The 17,409-nt window shown below is 44.8% G+C and overlaps 2 protein-coding genes across 3 annotated transcripts in view; one reads left to right on the top strand and one right to left on the bottom strand.

The window, feature by feature from the left end:
- LOC308578470 (uncharacterized protein) overlaps positions 1 to 17,409 on the top strand; it is a 71,856-nt gene that overhangs the window by 26,115 nt on the left and 28,332 nt on the right. The window lies entirely within an intron of this gene.
- The window catches only part of LOC308578475 (uncharacterized protein), a 49,380-nt gene continuing 42,516 nt past the window's right edge, over positions 10,546 to 17,409 (bottom strand). The window contains exons 2-10 of the mRNA XM_081178918.1: positions 14,648 to 14,730; positions 13,789 to 13,829; positions 13,468 to 13,584; positions 13,147 to 13,226; positions 12,541 to 12,643; positions 12,073 to 12,156; positions 11,599 to 11,703; positions 11,254 to 11,317; positions 10,546 to 10,865 (exon numbers count right to left, since the gene is read on the bottom strand). Coding sequence (XP_081035044.1) covers positions 10,810 to 10,865; positions 11,254 to 11,317; positions 11,599 to 11,703; positions 12,073 to 12,156; positions 12,541 to 12,643; positions 13,147 to 13,226; positions 13,468 to 13,584; positions 13,789 to 13,821 — 642 coding nt within the window. The 5' untranslated portion in view covers positions 13,822 to 13,829; positions 14,648 to 14,730 and the 3' untranslated portion in view covers positions 10,546 to 10,809. The remainder of the gene's footprint in view (positions 10,866 to 11,253; positions 11,318 to 11,598; positions 11,704 to 12,072; positions 12,157 to 12,540; positions 12,644 to 13,146; positions 13,227 to 13,467; positions 13,585 to 13,788; positions 13,830 to 14,647; positions 14,731 to 17,409) is intronic.

The raw sequence follows: 17,409 nt of genomic DNA, 5'->3' as shown, positions 1-17,409 counted from the left end.
GACTAAACCACTTCTGGCACAAAGAACAGCTGGGCGGTTTTACATTATGCTCCAACACTGCACCAAGCCCTGCCCTTACTCTGGCTTCGCTGGATATGCTGCATCAGCATGTGAGGTCCTTGTGAAATAATCAGAGTGAGGCCAATCATTTTTGAGACTGGGGTGATGGGGTGGGCAAATAGGAGCCAACAAGCACTACTGGTGATACATTCTCCCACACTTTGCTCCTGTTCGTGACTCCACATCCAGAATCCCCCCTCCCTAATGGTCCATGAACAGGGCAGTGGAGTTGAGAAGAATAATAATTTTGGCCTGTTAACTGCTAGTCAGAATGTTGGTGACTTCCTTCTTCATCAGAAAAGCAAATCAGGCCATTTCCACGTCCCCTCTGTTCTTCTAGGACTCTTTGGCTATTTTAACAATTACACTGGTTGCAGTTAGCCAGTTTCCCCACTTTTGGACTATCCTGCAAGGACAGCTATGCACCAGTTTCACTCTTCATATAATTGCCCTTGGCGCTTTTAGCTCTCCTCCAAACCTAGTGGCATGGAAATTTTACAATAATGCGCTAGAATGAAAAGATAGGGTCATTTAGAGCATTTAGAGCATTTGTTGCCTTGATTTTTTCTAAACTCTGCTGAGCAAAGGGGAAGGTCCAGCATTTTGAGGAATCAAATGCAGATGGTTTCAAATTATCACCAAAAGAAATGAATCCCACAGGGGAATCTCAGTGTGCATTGTTTTCATGAGCACTAGAGATGGAAATAAGTCACAAAAGAGGATTCCGAGCCAAAGGCTTCCTTACTTCTTCTCTTGAGAATGGCAAGTTCAAAGTTAGGCCTCAGTGCTTTAGACTGGGATCTAGTCTCTCTTTTCATTTGTTGGTCAACTTCCACAGAATCCTGTCCCCGAAGGATCAGGTGGAATAGCCCACCCCTGCTATTGCAACAAGAAGGCTACAGTCCTGTACTGATTTACTTAGAAGGAAGCCCCACTGAGCTCAGTGGGGCTTTCTTCTAAGTAGACATGCATAGGATGTCATGCCTTAATCTATGGGGTCATCATTTTGTTGATGGATCTCAACCAAAACTCTCTGCTACCGGCAGCTTAGTCCATGTAGTCCAGGATGACGACTCAGGAACATAACATGCTGAACAGTAACTTGATTTGTATTTGGTTTTATTATATACGGAATATAGCACAGCTTTTGTACAAGTTACAATATACACAGACTCGATTCAAACTCTACACACCAACCTCTGAACTCCAACACCAAACTACTGTGTCATGCTGCTTGTAAGGGAAAACTTTTAGCCAATCACCACCTGTTCCCAGGCTTCCCTATCTCCAAGCAATCCTCATGTAGCCTTGCTTTACTTGGCTTCTTGCCAACTCACTAATTGTCCACTTCAAAGCTGCAGTTTCTCACAAACCTCAACACATTTTTAGGTCACCTTACATTGCATTTGTTAAATGTTTACATGGGATAGGCAAGACACTTTTAGTCCATTTTCCCCCCAAATTTACACATAATATGCACATGTGCAATTTTGTGCGTTGCATGCAGGTCCTGCTATCGGAAATCTCAGTTATCCAAACACAAAGGGTTATACCCAAACCTTGCTACACGAACGGCTGGTTCAAATAGCCGGAGTTTGTCCGCTTTCTTGTTTGTCTTTTGCTGGTTGCTGGCAGCCATATCAGGCAGAAACTAAGGAGAGAGGAGATGAGACAAATCACAGATTATAAATGCTTCCATAGGAAATGATGGAAATTGCCAGCTCATTATGTGAATGCTCACCTAATGAACTATTTGCTGGGAATGCCTTGTGTTTGGAAATCAGGACTTGCATGTATACACATTCTTGCAAAGCACACTTGTTGTAATATATTTCATGTTAGTTTGTTTCCCCCCCCCCCCACAGATACATGCATATTATGTACAGCTTACATTAATATATGCATTTTTGTAGAAATTACATGGTTGGAGAACTGTACTGCAAAATTCAGAGGAGTATGAATATTGGAAGTCTGGTAGTGTTTTGGGTCACATATTATTTAGTAAAGAAGAAGAGTTTGGATTTGATATCCCACTTTATCACTCCCCTAAGGAATCTCAAAGTGGCTAACATTCTCCTTTCCCTTCCTCCCCCACAACAAACATTCTGTGAGGTAAGTGGGGCTGAGAGACTTCAAAGTGTGACTAGCCCAAGGTCACCCAGCAGCTGCATTTGGAGGAGTGGAGACAAGAACCCGGCTCACCAGATTATGAGACTACCGCTCTTAATCACTACACCACACTGTGATTTAAGGAAGATTCACCTATAAATGCAAACTGAATCAAATATTTCCCCCATCCCTAATGAATACCTTAGGAGTTCTAATCATGCACCAAATATGCCCCAATTTAACTTTGCAAACAGGAGTGTTGTACAGGTGGTCTTGCAGTGATTAGCAGCTGTTAAGTGGGCACTGGAGGGCATCCATCCACACCAATAGTTTTGATGCCACCACAGGACAAGGCCACTGGACTTTAAGACTGAGCTCATGGGTGTTAAAAGGCCAAGTTTGATGTCTCCAAAAATAAAGTGTGGGTGAAATTATCAAGGCATTGTGGTGTGCACAGGTGCAATAGTATGCATTTACTTTTTTAAAAAAGCTCTCAACAAGTCTGTTTAATGGGGTGCAAGCTTTTACAAGTGTGTGTGTGTGTGTGTGTGTGTGTGTGTGTGTGTGTGTGTGTTTTAAAACCATAGAGTAGCCTGGCTTAGTAAGACCATACTAATGTACAGGCTCCAAGAAAAGGGCTTGCAGCCACTTTGATTCACCCCTGGTCTTCTCACTGTTGCACCACACTGAGCTAAACTGGAACACTGAGCTCCCTGAGTTCTAGCCATGGCCGTGCTCCATTGTGCAGCAATGGAAGGAGCAGCGGGGAGCCTAGCAGCTGCTTGCTGTCATCTCAGTCTCTGCACATTGCTGTGATGTTGCTAAGCCTGTTTTGCCAACCAGCTCAGTTACAGGTTGGGAGTGTGTGTGGAGATTGCCACCTAATTCATACAAATAGCAGTAGAAAACCACATGGGGTAGAATATAACATCTGAAATATCCTAACAGCAGATTTAAATTGATTTTTTAAAATACAGTGGTACCTTGGGCTACATACGCTTCAGGTTACATACGCTTCAGGTTACAGACTCTGCTAACCCAGAAATAGTGCTTCAGGTTAAGAACTTTGCTTCAGGATGAGAACAGAAATCATGCTCTGGTGGCGCAGCAGCAGCAGGAGGCCCCATTAACTAAAGTGGCGCTTCAGGTTAAGAACAGTTTCAGGTTAAGAACGAACCTCTGGAACGAATTAAGTACTTAACCGGAGGTACCACTCTATGGGCATGTCATAATGCGGGAAGTCCCACACCATTTGCCACTGTAAACTAGAGGGCTGGAAGATAAACAGGGTCATTCATTTAACATAATTATCTTCAACTTGGTTTTTTGGACTGGACTCCAATTCCCACCGCGAATCCCCGCGATAGGGTGAGCTTCCGTTGCTCGGTCCCTGCTCCTGCCAACCTAGCAGTTCAAAAGCACGCCAAAGTGCAAGTAGATAAATAGGTACTGCTCCGGTGGGAAGATAAATGGCATTTCCGTGCACTGCTCTGGTTCGCCAGAAGCGGCTTAATCATGCTGGCCACATGACCCTGAAGCTGTACACCGGCTCCCTCGGCCAATAAAGCGAGATAAGCGCCACAACCCCAGAGTCGGTCACGACTGGACCTAATGGTCAGGGGTCCCTTTACCTTTACCCAATTCCCACCAGCCACTGCTTCCATGGCCAATGTCAAGGTGAGTGAGAGTTGTGGTCTAAAATATCTAGAGGGCACCCAGTGGCACAAAGCTGATCTAATGGAAGTTCCTGTGGGCTCATAGTTCCAACCTCCAAGGGAGATTAGCTTCTGTCTCTGCAGGACTCATTAAACTGGTCTTTCCTAGAACACGCGGAAACACACTCAATAAGTCTTAACTGAGGGTGGGTCATTTTCAGTGTTACACTTTCTATAAATAACGCCCCCCCCCCCGGATGCAAAAGTGAACTGTTTGCTTCTAATTCTGAAAGAAAAGAATGCTTGCAGGGTTGGAGGGGATCCAAAGGGCCACCTAGACCAACCCATTGCAATGAATTCGCCTTTTTCATCACAGCCATGTGTTCAGCTGTCAAGCCAATTGTCCATCACCCTATATAGTGCACCTGTAGATCTTTACATTTGCCCCTATTGAAATATAGAGGGTTTCGTGCTCCTGCTTTTGGTTCGTTCATTTGAATTGCTTATTGTCTATGTAAAGTATAATTCCTTTAATTTACAGTGGTGCCTCGCAAGATGAAATTAATTCGTTCCGTGAATTTTTTTGTCTAGCGAATTTTTCGTCTTGCGAAGCACGGTTTCCCATAGGAATGCATTGAAAATCAATTAATGCGTTCCTATGGTCAAAAAAAGTCCAAACAAAGCCAAATTTGGTACAACAAGAGTTTATTAAGTGCTCTTTAAAGTCACACATACTGTAAAGAGCATTTCAAAATTCAAACCCAGAATTTTTTTAAAAAAACAGCAGAGTGGCCCAATGGTCACAGAAAATCATAAAAATGCAGGGGAAAAAACAAGCTTCCGGATTCTTGCAAACCCCTCCTCAACTGTTCCCCCAGCCACCCAGCACACAGAAATTCAAATCCAGATTTTTTTAAAAAAACAGCAGAGTGGCCCAATGGTCACAGAAGATCATAAAAATGCAGGAAAAAAACACATAAGCTTCCAGATTCTTGCAAACCCCTCCTCAACTGTTCCCCCAGCCACCCAGCACACAGAAATTCAAATCCAGAATTTTTTTAAAAAAACAGCAGAGTGGCCCAATGGTCACAGAAGATCATAAAAATGCAGAAAAAACACACACAAGCTTCCAGATTCTTGCAAACCCCTTCCCAACACCAAGTCCTTGAATTCCAAACACCCCAACCCAAAATCCAAAACCCCCCAAAAAAGTTTTAAAAGCTTAACTTACCAAATGGCTGCAAAAGAAGTTTTGGAAAAGCTTCAAAAATCACCAAAGTCTTTAAAAACCTCAAAAAAGGCTACTATGTACACTGCGTTCTATGAGTTGCTCCTCGAAGTCAAGTCGCAACTGTATTAACGGTGTTAAGAAAAAGAAAACAAACTTGCAAGACGTTTCCGTCTTGCGAAGCAAGCCCATAGGGAAATTCGTCTTGCGAAGCAACTCAAAAACGGAAAACCCTTTCGTCTAGCGAGTTTTCCATCTTGCGAGGCATTCGTCTTGCGGGGCACCACTGTACACTGAAATGGGAATGCCTATGTGTGTTTCAGGAAGGGTTAAACTGAATGATTCCCTTGAAGCTAAATTAAGAGCAAAAAAGGGGCTCTCTGAGCTGTCTTGATACTTAACTGTTCTCAGGTCGCTTTGACATGGTGTTTTAACCCTAGATTTCATGAGAGGTACTGAATTGCACCATCTTGGAAGTGGGGTGGCTGGAGTTCTCTGTTCTTAGAATCTTTGAGAATAAGGATTTAAATGACTTTCCTGGAGCTGCATAGTTTAAGGCAGGAAGTAGGCTGGAATGCAGGCTGTGAGGAGAGACAGATTTCTGCTAGGTCTGTTATAAATCTTTCATGTTTTGTAAGATGCTGAGTCTGTACCTTGGACTGACATATGCCTTATGGAACTGTTTGCATGTATCATCTGATGTTTCTGTTCTGTTTTGAGGAAGTTCTGAACAATCTAATGGGTCTAGATCAGGGGTCAGCAAACTTTTTCATCAGGGGGCCGGTATACTGTCCCTCAGACCTTGTGGGGGGCTGGATTATATTTTGAAAAAGAAAAAGAAAAAAAGAAAAAATTCCTATGCCCCACAAATAACCCAGAGATGCATTTTAAATAAAAGCACACATTCTACTCATGTAAAAACACGCTGATTCTCAGACCATCCATGGGCCGGATTTAGAGGGCAATTGGGCTGGATCTGGCCCCCGAGCCTTAGTTTGCCTACCCATGGTAGACAATGCTTAATTTCAAAAGAAGTCATTTTTTATGCAACCAGTCACTTCAAACTGTGCAATATTAATAACTGCAACAGTCTATAAATCAGCCTTCACCAGTCTGATGTTCTCCTGATGCTTTGGACTGCAACTCCCTTCAGCAGAACCGTCAGGCTGGCTGGGGCTGATGGGAGCAGGTATTGGAAGAAATTCACACTAAAATGCTGATGAGTTTCCACATGGACTATTAAAAAGAAAATTCAGAACTTGAATTAATGAGAAATTGAGAGAAGCCAAAACAGACATGATTTCATCCCTGCAGCTGGATGACAGTTGCAGGGGAAGAAGAGCTGGAAAGGACTATTGCCCCCATGTCCTTCTTGTGTGCAACTACTGTGTTCCTTTATGGGATGCTGGGGGGTGTGGAGAAGCAGGTTGTGAGGAGAAAGAGGACCAAGGCAGCAGGATTCTGTCACCTCTCCAGGCAGTGACTGCAGAACCTGAAAATGGTTGCTGTTGGTACATTTATGTACATTGAGGTGCATTTTAGGAACTGTATTACTTTTCATGTCACTATAAATTGACGTGGCTTCCTCCAAACAGAATGGCCAGCCTTTTCTGTCTGGCCACTGTTCTTGTGCTTTTAACAGCTGCTTGAACTGCAGACATTAACAGATGAAAACGCTGACGTCCTGAAAAATGGCTGGTTTCTACTGACCAAGATGCCATTAAAAACACAGCAGCTGGCCAGGTCAGTTTTTTCTGGTCAGTTGGCCATCCAACATTGTCATTACCTCCCACTGCCACACACCCACACCCTAAATACTGTCCTAAACTTATTCTTTGGTGATGGAAGTGAAAATTCATTTTCAGATACCCTTCCCAGCCCCCATCACAGAAATACAGTTCCCAGGGGTCCCTTGGGGAGAAGGAATGGCTGTTAAAGAAGTTTATGTCTACAACGCAGACACCCCAGGAGAGGGAAAGTGAGAAGTTTGTATCCAGTTCTCTTTGGGGATAAATGTTCGCAGATGCCCCCCCCCCCCACAAAACACACACACCAGTCTTAATGTTGCCTACTGAGAATTCCAGCACCTTTGCAATATCTTCTGTTCTCCAGGTTCTGCAGAAATCCCTAAAGCCCAAACCTCGAAACATGCATGTTCTCAGTTAGGAGAGCAGCAGCAAGTATTGGCAGGATGGGAACACTGAGCCATTCCTGTCCACTAACCTTCAGAGGTAGCAGCAAGGCCTGACAATGTTTCCCCCTCAGGGCTCTGCCTTCTCAAAACTCACAGCCAGGAAGGTGCTTAAAAGAAAGCCACGGATGGTTCCCTCTCATAGCGGCACACTCATCCCAGCTAGTGTGCATATTTCAAAAGAAAAACCCTCCCCAACACACCTCCAGGGTTGTTCAGGAACCATTTGTATAGGGGTTTGAAATTGTTTTATATGATTGAAAAATACCTGGCCTTTGCAAAGCATGTCAGAGTGGTCTGAGCCGCTCTGGTACACTATGCAGAAACCATTTGCCAGCACCTCTCAGGTGGGTGCCATTGCCATTATAAGAAAACTCATGGTGACATCCTGCACCTCTTTTTCTAGAAAAATAGCACTGGGTTTGTTGTATCTATAAAAGACAGTAAAAATAATTAGAAAAAAAAAAATCTTCCCCAACTATGGACCTGGAACCAAAGTACATGGATAACCTGATGGGATTTCAGTGGCATGTACTGTGGCTTTGTTTTCCTGGAACTTACTGGACTACAATGACAAGCACTGATGGAAGAGGCATCTGCCCAACTACATGTTTGATTTATTTGTCCAGACCAGAAGCCTTATTAATGTTTTATATAGCTTTATACCTAGTTTTCAATGTCTCATGACATACAGCGGTACCTCGGGTTACATACGCTTCAGGTTACATGCGCTTCAGGTTACAGACTCCACTAACCCAGAAATAGTGCTTCAGGTTAAGAACTTTGCTTCAGGATGAGAACAGAAATCGTGCTCTGGCGGTGCGGCAGCAGGAGGCCCCATTAGCTAAAGTGGTGCTTCAGGTTAAGAACAGTTTCAGGTTAAGTACAGACCTCTGGAACGAATTAAGTACTTAACCCGAGGTACCACTGTACTTAAATTCCTCTTTGAAATAATTTCTGCATGCTTGAGTAATGCTGTAAGGTTTGACCCAGTGCTATTAAGAAATTGGAAACATTTGGGGAGGGCCTGCTTGAGATGCAACCACAGGCAACTGACCGATTGCTTCGTTTGCTCCTCCTGCCTTCACTTGCCTGTTCTGCAATAGGTTTTTTTTAATATAATGTGTCTTTGTATGTCATTTTCACTAATATATGCATTTTGTGCACATTACCCCTCAATATGTGCATTTTTGGAAGCATTATTTGGCTGTAAAACTGCATCATGCAATTCGGATAAATGTGAGTTTTGAAGGATGGTTGTGTTTTGGTTCTCATATTGTTTCCAAGAGTGAGAATTTGATAGATCTGGCTTTAAATGTGAATGAAATATAAATTCTCCCCAATCCCTGCTCATGAATGGGAAAGTTAGTGTTTGCTTTGAACAAGAATAAAACTGACCCAAGGTGACAAGATCAATCTGCCCATATTGACGAGCAGCCTTGGGGCTCCCGCCAGTTGGCTCCTGCCAAAAAAAGCTGCACAGTTTTTGGTGCTGCACCACCCCTCCTCTCCCCCCTCCTCTGCATCACATGGCCCCCCACTCAGAATTTTGGGTGGAAAGTGGAAGAGTCCCTAAGACCCTCATGTGTATGTGTTGTGGACAGGGTGAGAGTGGAGGAGGCAAGTGACTACTGTTGGGGAGGAGAGATGAAGCAGTCATGGCGGCGAGCGAAGGTAAGCCAGGGCCCACCAGTGGGGTTGTTGGATGTGGAAAGTGGTGAGCCTCAAAGAAGAGAAGGGGTGCTGTCCAGTGAGAAGGGGAGGTGGATGCATTTCCAGAGGGGGTGGGGAGGCATTGCAAGTGTGTTGAGGGTCCAGGTCGTGTCCCAATTTGCATCATCAGGATGTTGGAGGGTATGTCACAGTAGCACTGTTAAAGCCAAGTTGCACCCAGGCCAGTACCTCCAGCAGGTTCCCCAGTAGCAAAAGAGAGGAAGGTGCCTCTGGGTCCTGCTATTGGAGACCCCCAGCTCCAGATCTCTGGTGCCTGGCCCCAACATATGTGCTGTGTGCTGGGCATCTTTCTGCTGCTCTTGAGCAAAATTCGCACCATGCATTTAAAGCAGGCATGGCCAAACTTGGCCCTCCAGCTGTTTTGGGACTACAATTCCCATCATCCCTAGCTAGCAGGACCAGTGGTCAGGGATGATGGGAACTGTAGCCCCCAAAGAGCTAGAGGGCCAAGTTTGGCCATGCCTGATTAAAGCATTGCAATAACACTTTTAAAAAGCCATGGCTTCCCCCAAAGAATGCTGGGAAATGTAGTTAAGGGTGCTGAGGGTTGTGAGGAGACCCCTCCATTACCCTTCCAGAATGACAAGGATCCTGGGAAGTGTAGTTTGTTCAGAGTTCTTAGAGTTGTTATGAGTCCTCTTAGTTTCCTCACAAAAAATAAATAAGCTGGCCATTGCTGGTGTGCAATGCCTGCCACCAGTAGATTGAAAAGTTGCATATGGCATCTTAAAAGCCTGGGGAAAGTAAGCCTTCAGTTGGTGCCACAAAGGTAACACTGACACAGCCAGGAATCCTTCCCTGCGGAGCAAATCCCAGAGGCAACAACAGAACACATCCTTGGATCTCTCCCTCCCTCTCTCACACATAAGCACATTTTGGGCAATCTTATCAAAATATAAACTGTTTAAGTGCTTCCAAGTATTCTTGCTTAGCATTTCATGTTACCATACATAATTTCCTTGGCAGGGCTGTTGTACCTTCAGGGCCACATAACAGGCCAGGCCTTCTCACCACTCCTCTCAAGAAAAACCCTTCACCTGCTATACTTCTGCCTGTTCTGCAGCTTTTCACGGCTGCATCTTTCCCCCCCAAGTCCAGAGAAGTACTGATGAGGAAGTCTGCACCTGCTGACTTTAAAAAGGCCAGATTCTTCCCATCAAAGCTTCGCAGTGTGCTGTGCCACCTGCCCCCCTGCGGCTCCTGACCATTCTGCTTCGGCCCCCAACTCCTGTCCAGGTGGCATCACTGTGGAACAGTGTTCTGCTGCTCACATGGAGAGGAAAAACAATCTCTTATTCAAGTAGGCACACATGATGAAGATCAGGATACACCATGCTTTCTTTTTTTTTAAAAAAAAAGTCAAAGCAGCAACTAGGGAGGCAGCTTCAGTGGTGGGAGGGGGCTTTAACCTTTCCCTCCCAAACCTTTTACTTGATCTAAATCACCCTCAGAAGTTGCCAGCAGTGTCTCTTTCCTCCCCACACCCTAGAAAGAAACCTCTAAGCCACAGCACAGGGGTGCAAGTAAAGTGATGGAACAGAAATAACAAAGACAAATGTAAGCTCAGAATTGCTCAAAATTCAATTTTTATTTAAAGTAGGAAATGCCCTCAGATAATGGCAAATGCCCTCAGATCATGACAAATGCCCTCAGATCATGGCAAGTGCCCTCAGATAATAGTAAGTGCCCTCAGATAATGGCAAACGCCCTCAGATAATGACAAACACCCTCAGATAATGACAAACACCCTCAGATAATGACAAATGTCTTCAGATAACACCAGACAATGATTCCTTCTTCACCACCACATCAATCTGGTTTGGGAATAGGATTCAGTACGCCTCGTTCAGTGGTGGGAACACATCCTGAATCACAGCCTGGATGTCCGCTGGATGGAAAAGAAGATAAGAAAAGTGAATCTTCCTTACAACCAGGCCCAGACTTATCCCAGGGCATTCTTAGACAGGTAATGCCCCCTCCCATGCCCTGGCAAAGCCCAGTGGGGCTGCTACCCACCCCCAACATCACCACCCCTATTGCCAGACCATTGGGGGTCCACCACTTGGAGCCAGCATCCCCATAGCATCTGGGAACAGCTGTTCACTCTCCACCTTGCTTGGGGGCTTTGAGGCAGGGCTGGGATTTCAACCTGAGGCAGGTGTGTTACAGCAAAGCAGTGAGCCCTCCTCAGACCCCAGTTAGGCTGCCAAGGATGGCTTTGGGGTGGAGAGTGAGCCCTGTGGGTTTGTTCTGTGCTTGCAGAATGGAGTACTTGCCTTCGCTGATGTTTAGGAACAGTGGAGTGAGCTCCTCGGGGAGAACCCTTATTATGACCCCAGGCTGTAGAATGAAGAAAAGTCTGAATTAGGTCCTTTTTAAACCCCAAAGCACCTACTAAACCCCACTTCCTTGCCTCCAAGGACCTCTGTTGGCTCTGCTGACTAGTAGGTGCAGGCCAAAGGGCAGCACCAAAGAAGTGCACAAAAAACTACCACCTGGATAATCTGGACACACTGGGAGACCATGTTACTTCTCTGCCCGACTTGGATGTCTCCTTCACTGAGATAGTCTTTTGTAAGCCACTTTGAGAAACCTCTCTGGCCCATAAAACAGATACTTACAGTCAGATGATTGTATTTCATAGCGTTTGCCAGCAGGATGTTGATACTGCTGGTAGCCAGCGCTCTTTCAAGCACATCGTCTGAATTGAAAAAATGGGCCAGCGTCTGTGGGAGGAAAAAGCACCTTAGTATCAGGGGGCTGGTTTGAGCTACAGAGGCAAGCTACCAGTTCCACTGAGGACTCTCCCCCACTATCTGAGGGAGATCCTTTCTTCAATGTTCCAGACAGCTCAAAAAGGCTATCTCCCAAGTCACTGAGCCCCAAATTTGCTTTGCCCCCCCCGGCTGCTGCACCCAGGTGGAGACTGAAGAAAGGGCCTTGGCAAGGTTGGCCCCCCTGTCTGAGTGGCCTGCCCTTCCCCAGCGTGTCAGGGGATACCCATGTTCTGGGTTTGTGATGCTGCCTGATCAAGCTTTTATGCCAGCAGGCTCTGCTGAATTGAATCAATACCCTCGTCCCACCAACACACTTACTTCCAAGAGGGTTCTTAGGCACTGAGCGGTTGGGTCCTCAGTCAGCAGGCGCCTCACAATTGCATGAAACAGCTGCTTGAGAGCCTGGTGGTGAAAACCATTTTCACAGAGGTGGATTCACAGATTCACAGGAGGAGATGATGTGGAAAGACATGGGGGGTGAGAATAGTTAACAGATTTTTAGCATTGGATAAGGGTGATACTGAAGCAAACTGGCAGAATAGAAACAAATGCCAGCTTCAAATGAGACTAAGAGTTTTCACTCATAGACAAATAATGAGGCAAAATTCACTTTCTGAATGGAGATGACGTTAAAAAATCCCAGTGAAACCAAAAGCATTATCTGTGTAGCTAAGCTTATGGTCTCGCTGAAAAATTAGTAAGAAATGAAAAGATGTGCAAACTTTTCAGGAGATAAATTGAACCAATAGAAGTCAAGAGTAATGATCAAAGCTACAAAGAATTTACCTCCCTGTCAGGATTGCTCAGTCCAGGAATGTGAGCAATTGGAAAAAGCATCCCACGGATGATGGCCCTTTTCCTAACAACCGCATATGCAGGTCTCACGAAGCTGTCACAATGAAGCAGAAAATATGAGATTGAATTTCCCAAAGTCCTATGGATGATTTTCAGGCTTGTTGGGAACCCCACAGCCTCTAATTTTGGACCTCTCAAGCATGTACATTTAAAAGCTACACAACCCACTGAAAAACTAATCCCATGTCAGACAGCTCCCTATTGACCCATCAAGTCCCAGCTTCCGTTAAGGAAGGGGAGAGATTGGGGGAGGGGATACATCCAGCCCTGGAAGCATAAAAGCCACCCATGATTTTTCTTTTCTTTTTTAGAGACAGAAGTTTCCATTGCTCCATCCTGCCTACCCTATCAGCTTGTTGTCAAGCTCAAGATGGCACTCTTGGCCCATTTATTCAGTCCCTGCTATTTCCCTGTGTTTTGATTCATCCCTCTCAGTCTAAATTGCCAGCTGCTGACTGCCCTTTCCTCAAGCAGCTCACAAACACCCCACTTTGCCATTTCTAATTCCCAATTGCACAAACAATGCCAACAACATACGTGAGGCAGATGACGTCATTCATTCCCCTTTTCAATACTTTGAAGGGGACCGGAAACATGTACCATCTCTCCATGATGTCCTGAGAAGAGTTCAAAGAGCAGAAGAGCAAAGTTAGTTCCCCATGGAATTCAGGGGGGCTGCTCCAGCCTCAGATTCAGGGGTTGACTTCAATTGCAGTTGGAATGCCTGTCCCAAATGCCTGCAAATTCTTCTTCTTTGCCAGACCCACAAACTTCCTTTTCACAGACCATTCCCCAAACCCCACCCCCATCCCTTCCGCCCACCTCCCCAATGGATTTCTCATCCTGAATCTCACTTACCAAAATGACCTTGGTCACAGGATCTTTCTGATACACCACGGCATTAGGAGCCACATTACGGGTTTGATCACATGTGAAGTGCACACAAAAGAGGAAAAAATAATCCCTGGCCAGATCCTGAAAGTGGAAAAAGTCAGGTTTTTAATCAGGAATGGACTTTCTCAGCCTCACACCTGTGAAAGCCATGGGGGGGGGGAAGGATTGCTCCTGGATCCCAGGAGACAAACATCAAAACCGGCATTTTCCTGGGCTAGTGGGTGGGGGGAGGCAAGGGGGGACTGTGCTTAGGGGGGTCTTGTACCTGCTCCCACAGACACTAACCTGGAGAGCGGTTTCAATTGCCTCTTCCAGCATTTCAGCAACTGAAAGAGGAGAAAAGGATGTGAAGGAAGGTTCATCCATCTATTTACATCTCATGCATCAATTTCTTACTAAACCTCTTGCTACCACTCTTAGGCCTCTTCAGAGGACCCCTTCAGATGACCCTCTCTGCTCCCCATCTCCATCCCCCCATTCTCTCACATCTCCCCTTCACTTTGGCCAAGCCCCCACCTCCTTCCCTCCCTCTCTCCTGCTTGTCTCTCTTTTCTTTCTTTAATGTGTTGTGGCTTTATTCTGCACTGTAAGGCTAGTGGTGTATAAAATGTCATGTGGAGTGGAGAGACTGGAGAGAGAGAGGCTTCTTGTCATGACAGTGCCCAATGGGGTCATACAGTGAAACTGGTGAGTGGAAGATTACAAGCAGACCAGAGAAAGGACTTTTCCACACATTGCTGAAGGATGGAACTCCCTGCCACTAGATAAGGGGATGGCTGCCATATGGGACAGAATAGAGAAATTTGTGGCAAATAAGGTCATTGGCAGCTAAATATTTTCCCCAGGAAAAGAGACAGCATGTTTTTCAGTAGAACCAGTTGTTGGGGATCACGGTTCCTGTTGTGGACTTTGCCCTAAATATCTGGTTGGCCACTAGGGGAGCAGACTGCTGGACTAGAAGGGCCACTAATTTGCTCTCGCATGGCTCTTACAAAGAAGCCTGAGCATCAGCCACCTTCTTATAAGACTCCTTGCTCTCATCCTGACCTCTCCACAGAACAAGACACCTCCCCAACAGCACCTTTACCTAACCTTCCTTCCTAGGCAGATCTACTACAACAACACATGCACCACTTTCACATACTTGTAGAAGAGATCCTTAAAGGGGTGACCTTAAAGGAGTGACCTCTGCAATCCCAAGACAGTAGGCTTTGCGGGTGGTTAAAGCTAGAAGAGATGGGGGAGAGGGGAGAATGAGACCCAGAGCCAGAAATATTGTGTCGAGAATTGTCCCCTGTGGAGACCACAAAACCACTGCAGAATAGCCCAAACAGAAAAAATGTGCAGCCTTCTCTGTTTCAAACTATTGAATGGCAGTTCAGTGAAATGGCCTCTAGCATTTCCAACACATCAGCATCTCTGGAGAGGGGCTGCTAAAGCCTCCACTCTCCACTGATTCAATGAAGGCACAATGATGGTCCCCCAAATCTTGGCCAAAGCCACATTCATTAACTGCCCATCAGGGTTCAATTTTGCTCAGCAGCCACACAATGAAACCGCTTGCACCATTACAGCTTGCACCATAAAAAAATCCCCCAACAAGGTTTGATTTTACTCAATAGCCACACAGCGAAACAGTTTCCATCATCACAGCTTGCACCATTTTTTTAAAAAAAACAAACCATCCAGAAACAAACCACTCTATGGATATAAGAAACAAAATGACCAATATAGAATATATAGAAATTGATACTGTACACACACACACACACACACACACACACACAAAATTATTAGCAATTGAATGTTATTTGCACATGCACTCATAAGTAGCATTGTCAAAGCAATGAGGGGCTGCTACAGCCTCCACTCTCCACTGATTCAATGAAGGCACAATGATAGCCCCCCAAATCTTGGCCAAAGCCACATTCATCAACTGCCCATCAAGGTTCGATTTTGCTCAGTAGCAACACAGTGAAACAGCTCAGTGAAACAGCTCAGCAGCAATACAGTGAAACCTCTTGCACCATTACAGCTTGCACCATGAAAACCCCCCCATCAAGGTTTGATTTTACTCAATAGCAACACAGTGAAACAGTTTGCACCATCACAGCTTGTACCATTAAAAAAAACCGCAGACACAAATCACTCTTTTTAAGAATATACAAAACTTAGTGGAAATGGAAAATGAAATGATATCATGACCAATATAGGATTTACACAGAAAATAGAAAATTAAGCCTATAGAAATTTATACAAGATTAGAAATACATATATAATTAAATTGAATATGATTTGGACTTGTACCAATAAGTGGCAAGGTAAAAGGTAGAGGTAAAGGACCCCTGGCCAGTTAAGTCCAATCAAAGACGACTAGCACTATCAAAATAATTAAAGTAAATATAACTCCCATCTGCCCACCCCACCTCCCCAAGCCCATCTAGTTGGGAAATAAATTAAAGTCCCTAACATAAATGGGGAAAAACCAACAACCCATTCTTACCTACCTCAAGGCAATGATCCAAGCCTCACAGCACACCAGACAAAGTGAAGCAGATATAGCAAGCAAGGAAGGAAGAAACCAACCAACCACACCTCCAGAAAATCACACCCCCAAAAGAACCACCTACATCAGTGACGTGACTGAGGCATGTGTCCTTCCAGGCAAAGCAGAGGAGTAAACTTCGGTCCTACTGTATCTACAACTTCCTGGGCTTTGACATGCATCCAGTCAGCTTTGAACTTGTTTTTCAAAACAAAATGAGCTCACTCATTTGTTTAGAAGGAATGGCAGCGTTTACTGCCACTCTAATCAAGAAGCCAAGGTCTCCAGCAGCCTTATCAAAAACTAGAAATATGTGTACTAAGTTCCAAGGAACATCTGCAGATGAAACACCAGCTTGCCCCACTACTGTGTTTCTTAGAATAAAAGAATTCCTTCCAGTAGCACCTTAAAGACCAACTAAGTTAGTTCTTGGTATGAGCTTTCGTGTGCATGCACACTTCTTCAGATACCACACGAAAGCTCATACCAAGAACTAACTTAGTTGGTCTTTAAGGTGCTACTGGAAGGAATTTTTTTATTTTGACTATGGCAGACCAACACGGCTACCTATCTGTAACTGTGTTTTTTAGATTCATCATGGCTACTTTAAAGTGCACAGTACAGCAAACCTTCCAAGTTTAGGAGAAGGCCTGTAGATCAGGAAGGGCTGGGGAAGAAATAAAAAACCGTGCAGCTTCTAGTTTTATAGTCCTGTTTCATCGTTTATCCTAATAACAACAAACCTTCTCCCAAGACATGCACAGTATAGAAGAGTCTTTCTATATAAGAACACAAGTACAAAAATCCTGAATATAAAAGGAAGGACATTTCAATAGTGAAAAGGTGACTTTTCTTCTCTTTTCTTCTTTTTAATTTTCGTGCACCAAACTATACTCAACCTAGGAAAAAAGGGGGAATCAGTGTGTTTTTCTATGCTTGCCACAGGCACACAGTGGGGGAGGGGAGGCTGAGGGGTTTGTGCACCCAACTGCCTCTCCCCCCTGAGAGAGGGAGACACCTACCTTCCAATGTTTCCCCAATGAAAATAGGGACGTCCTATTCCATGATAATAATAATCATAGAATCTTAGAGTTGGAAGGGACCCCAAGGGTCATCTAGTCCAACCCCATGCAATGCAGGAATCTCAGCTAAAGCATCCATGAAAAATGGTCATCCAACCTCTGTTTAAAAACCTCCAAGGAAGGAGAGTCCACAACCTCCCAAGGGAGTCTGCTCCACTGCTGAACAGCTGTTACTGTCAGAAAGTTCTTCCTGATGTTTAGTTGGAATCTGCTTTCTTGCAACTTGAAGCCATTGGTTCTACTCTCCAGATCAGGAAAAAAGCATGCTCCCTCCTCCAA

Source organism: Podarcis bocagei (assembly GCF_964188305.1).
Source record: "Podarcis bocagei genome assembly, chromosome: Z".
NCBI lineage: Eukaryota > Metazoa > Chordata > Lepidosauria > Squamata > Lacertidae > Podarcis > Podarcis bocagei.
Note: the sequence above shows the minus strand (reverse complement) of the source record. Positions and strands in the feature narration are given on the sequence as shown.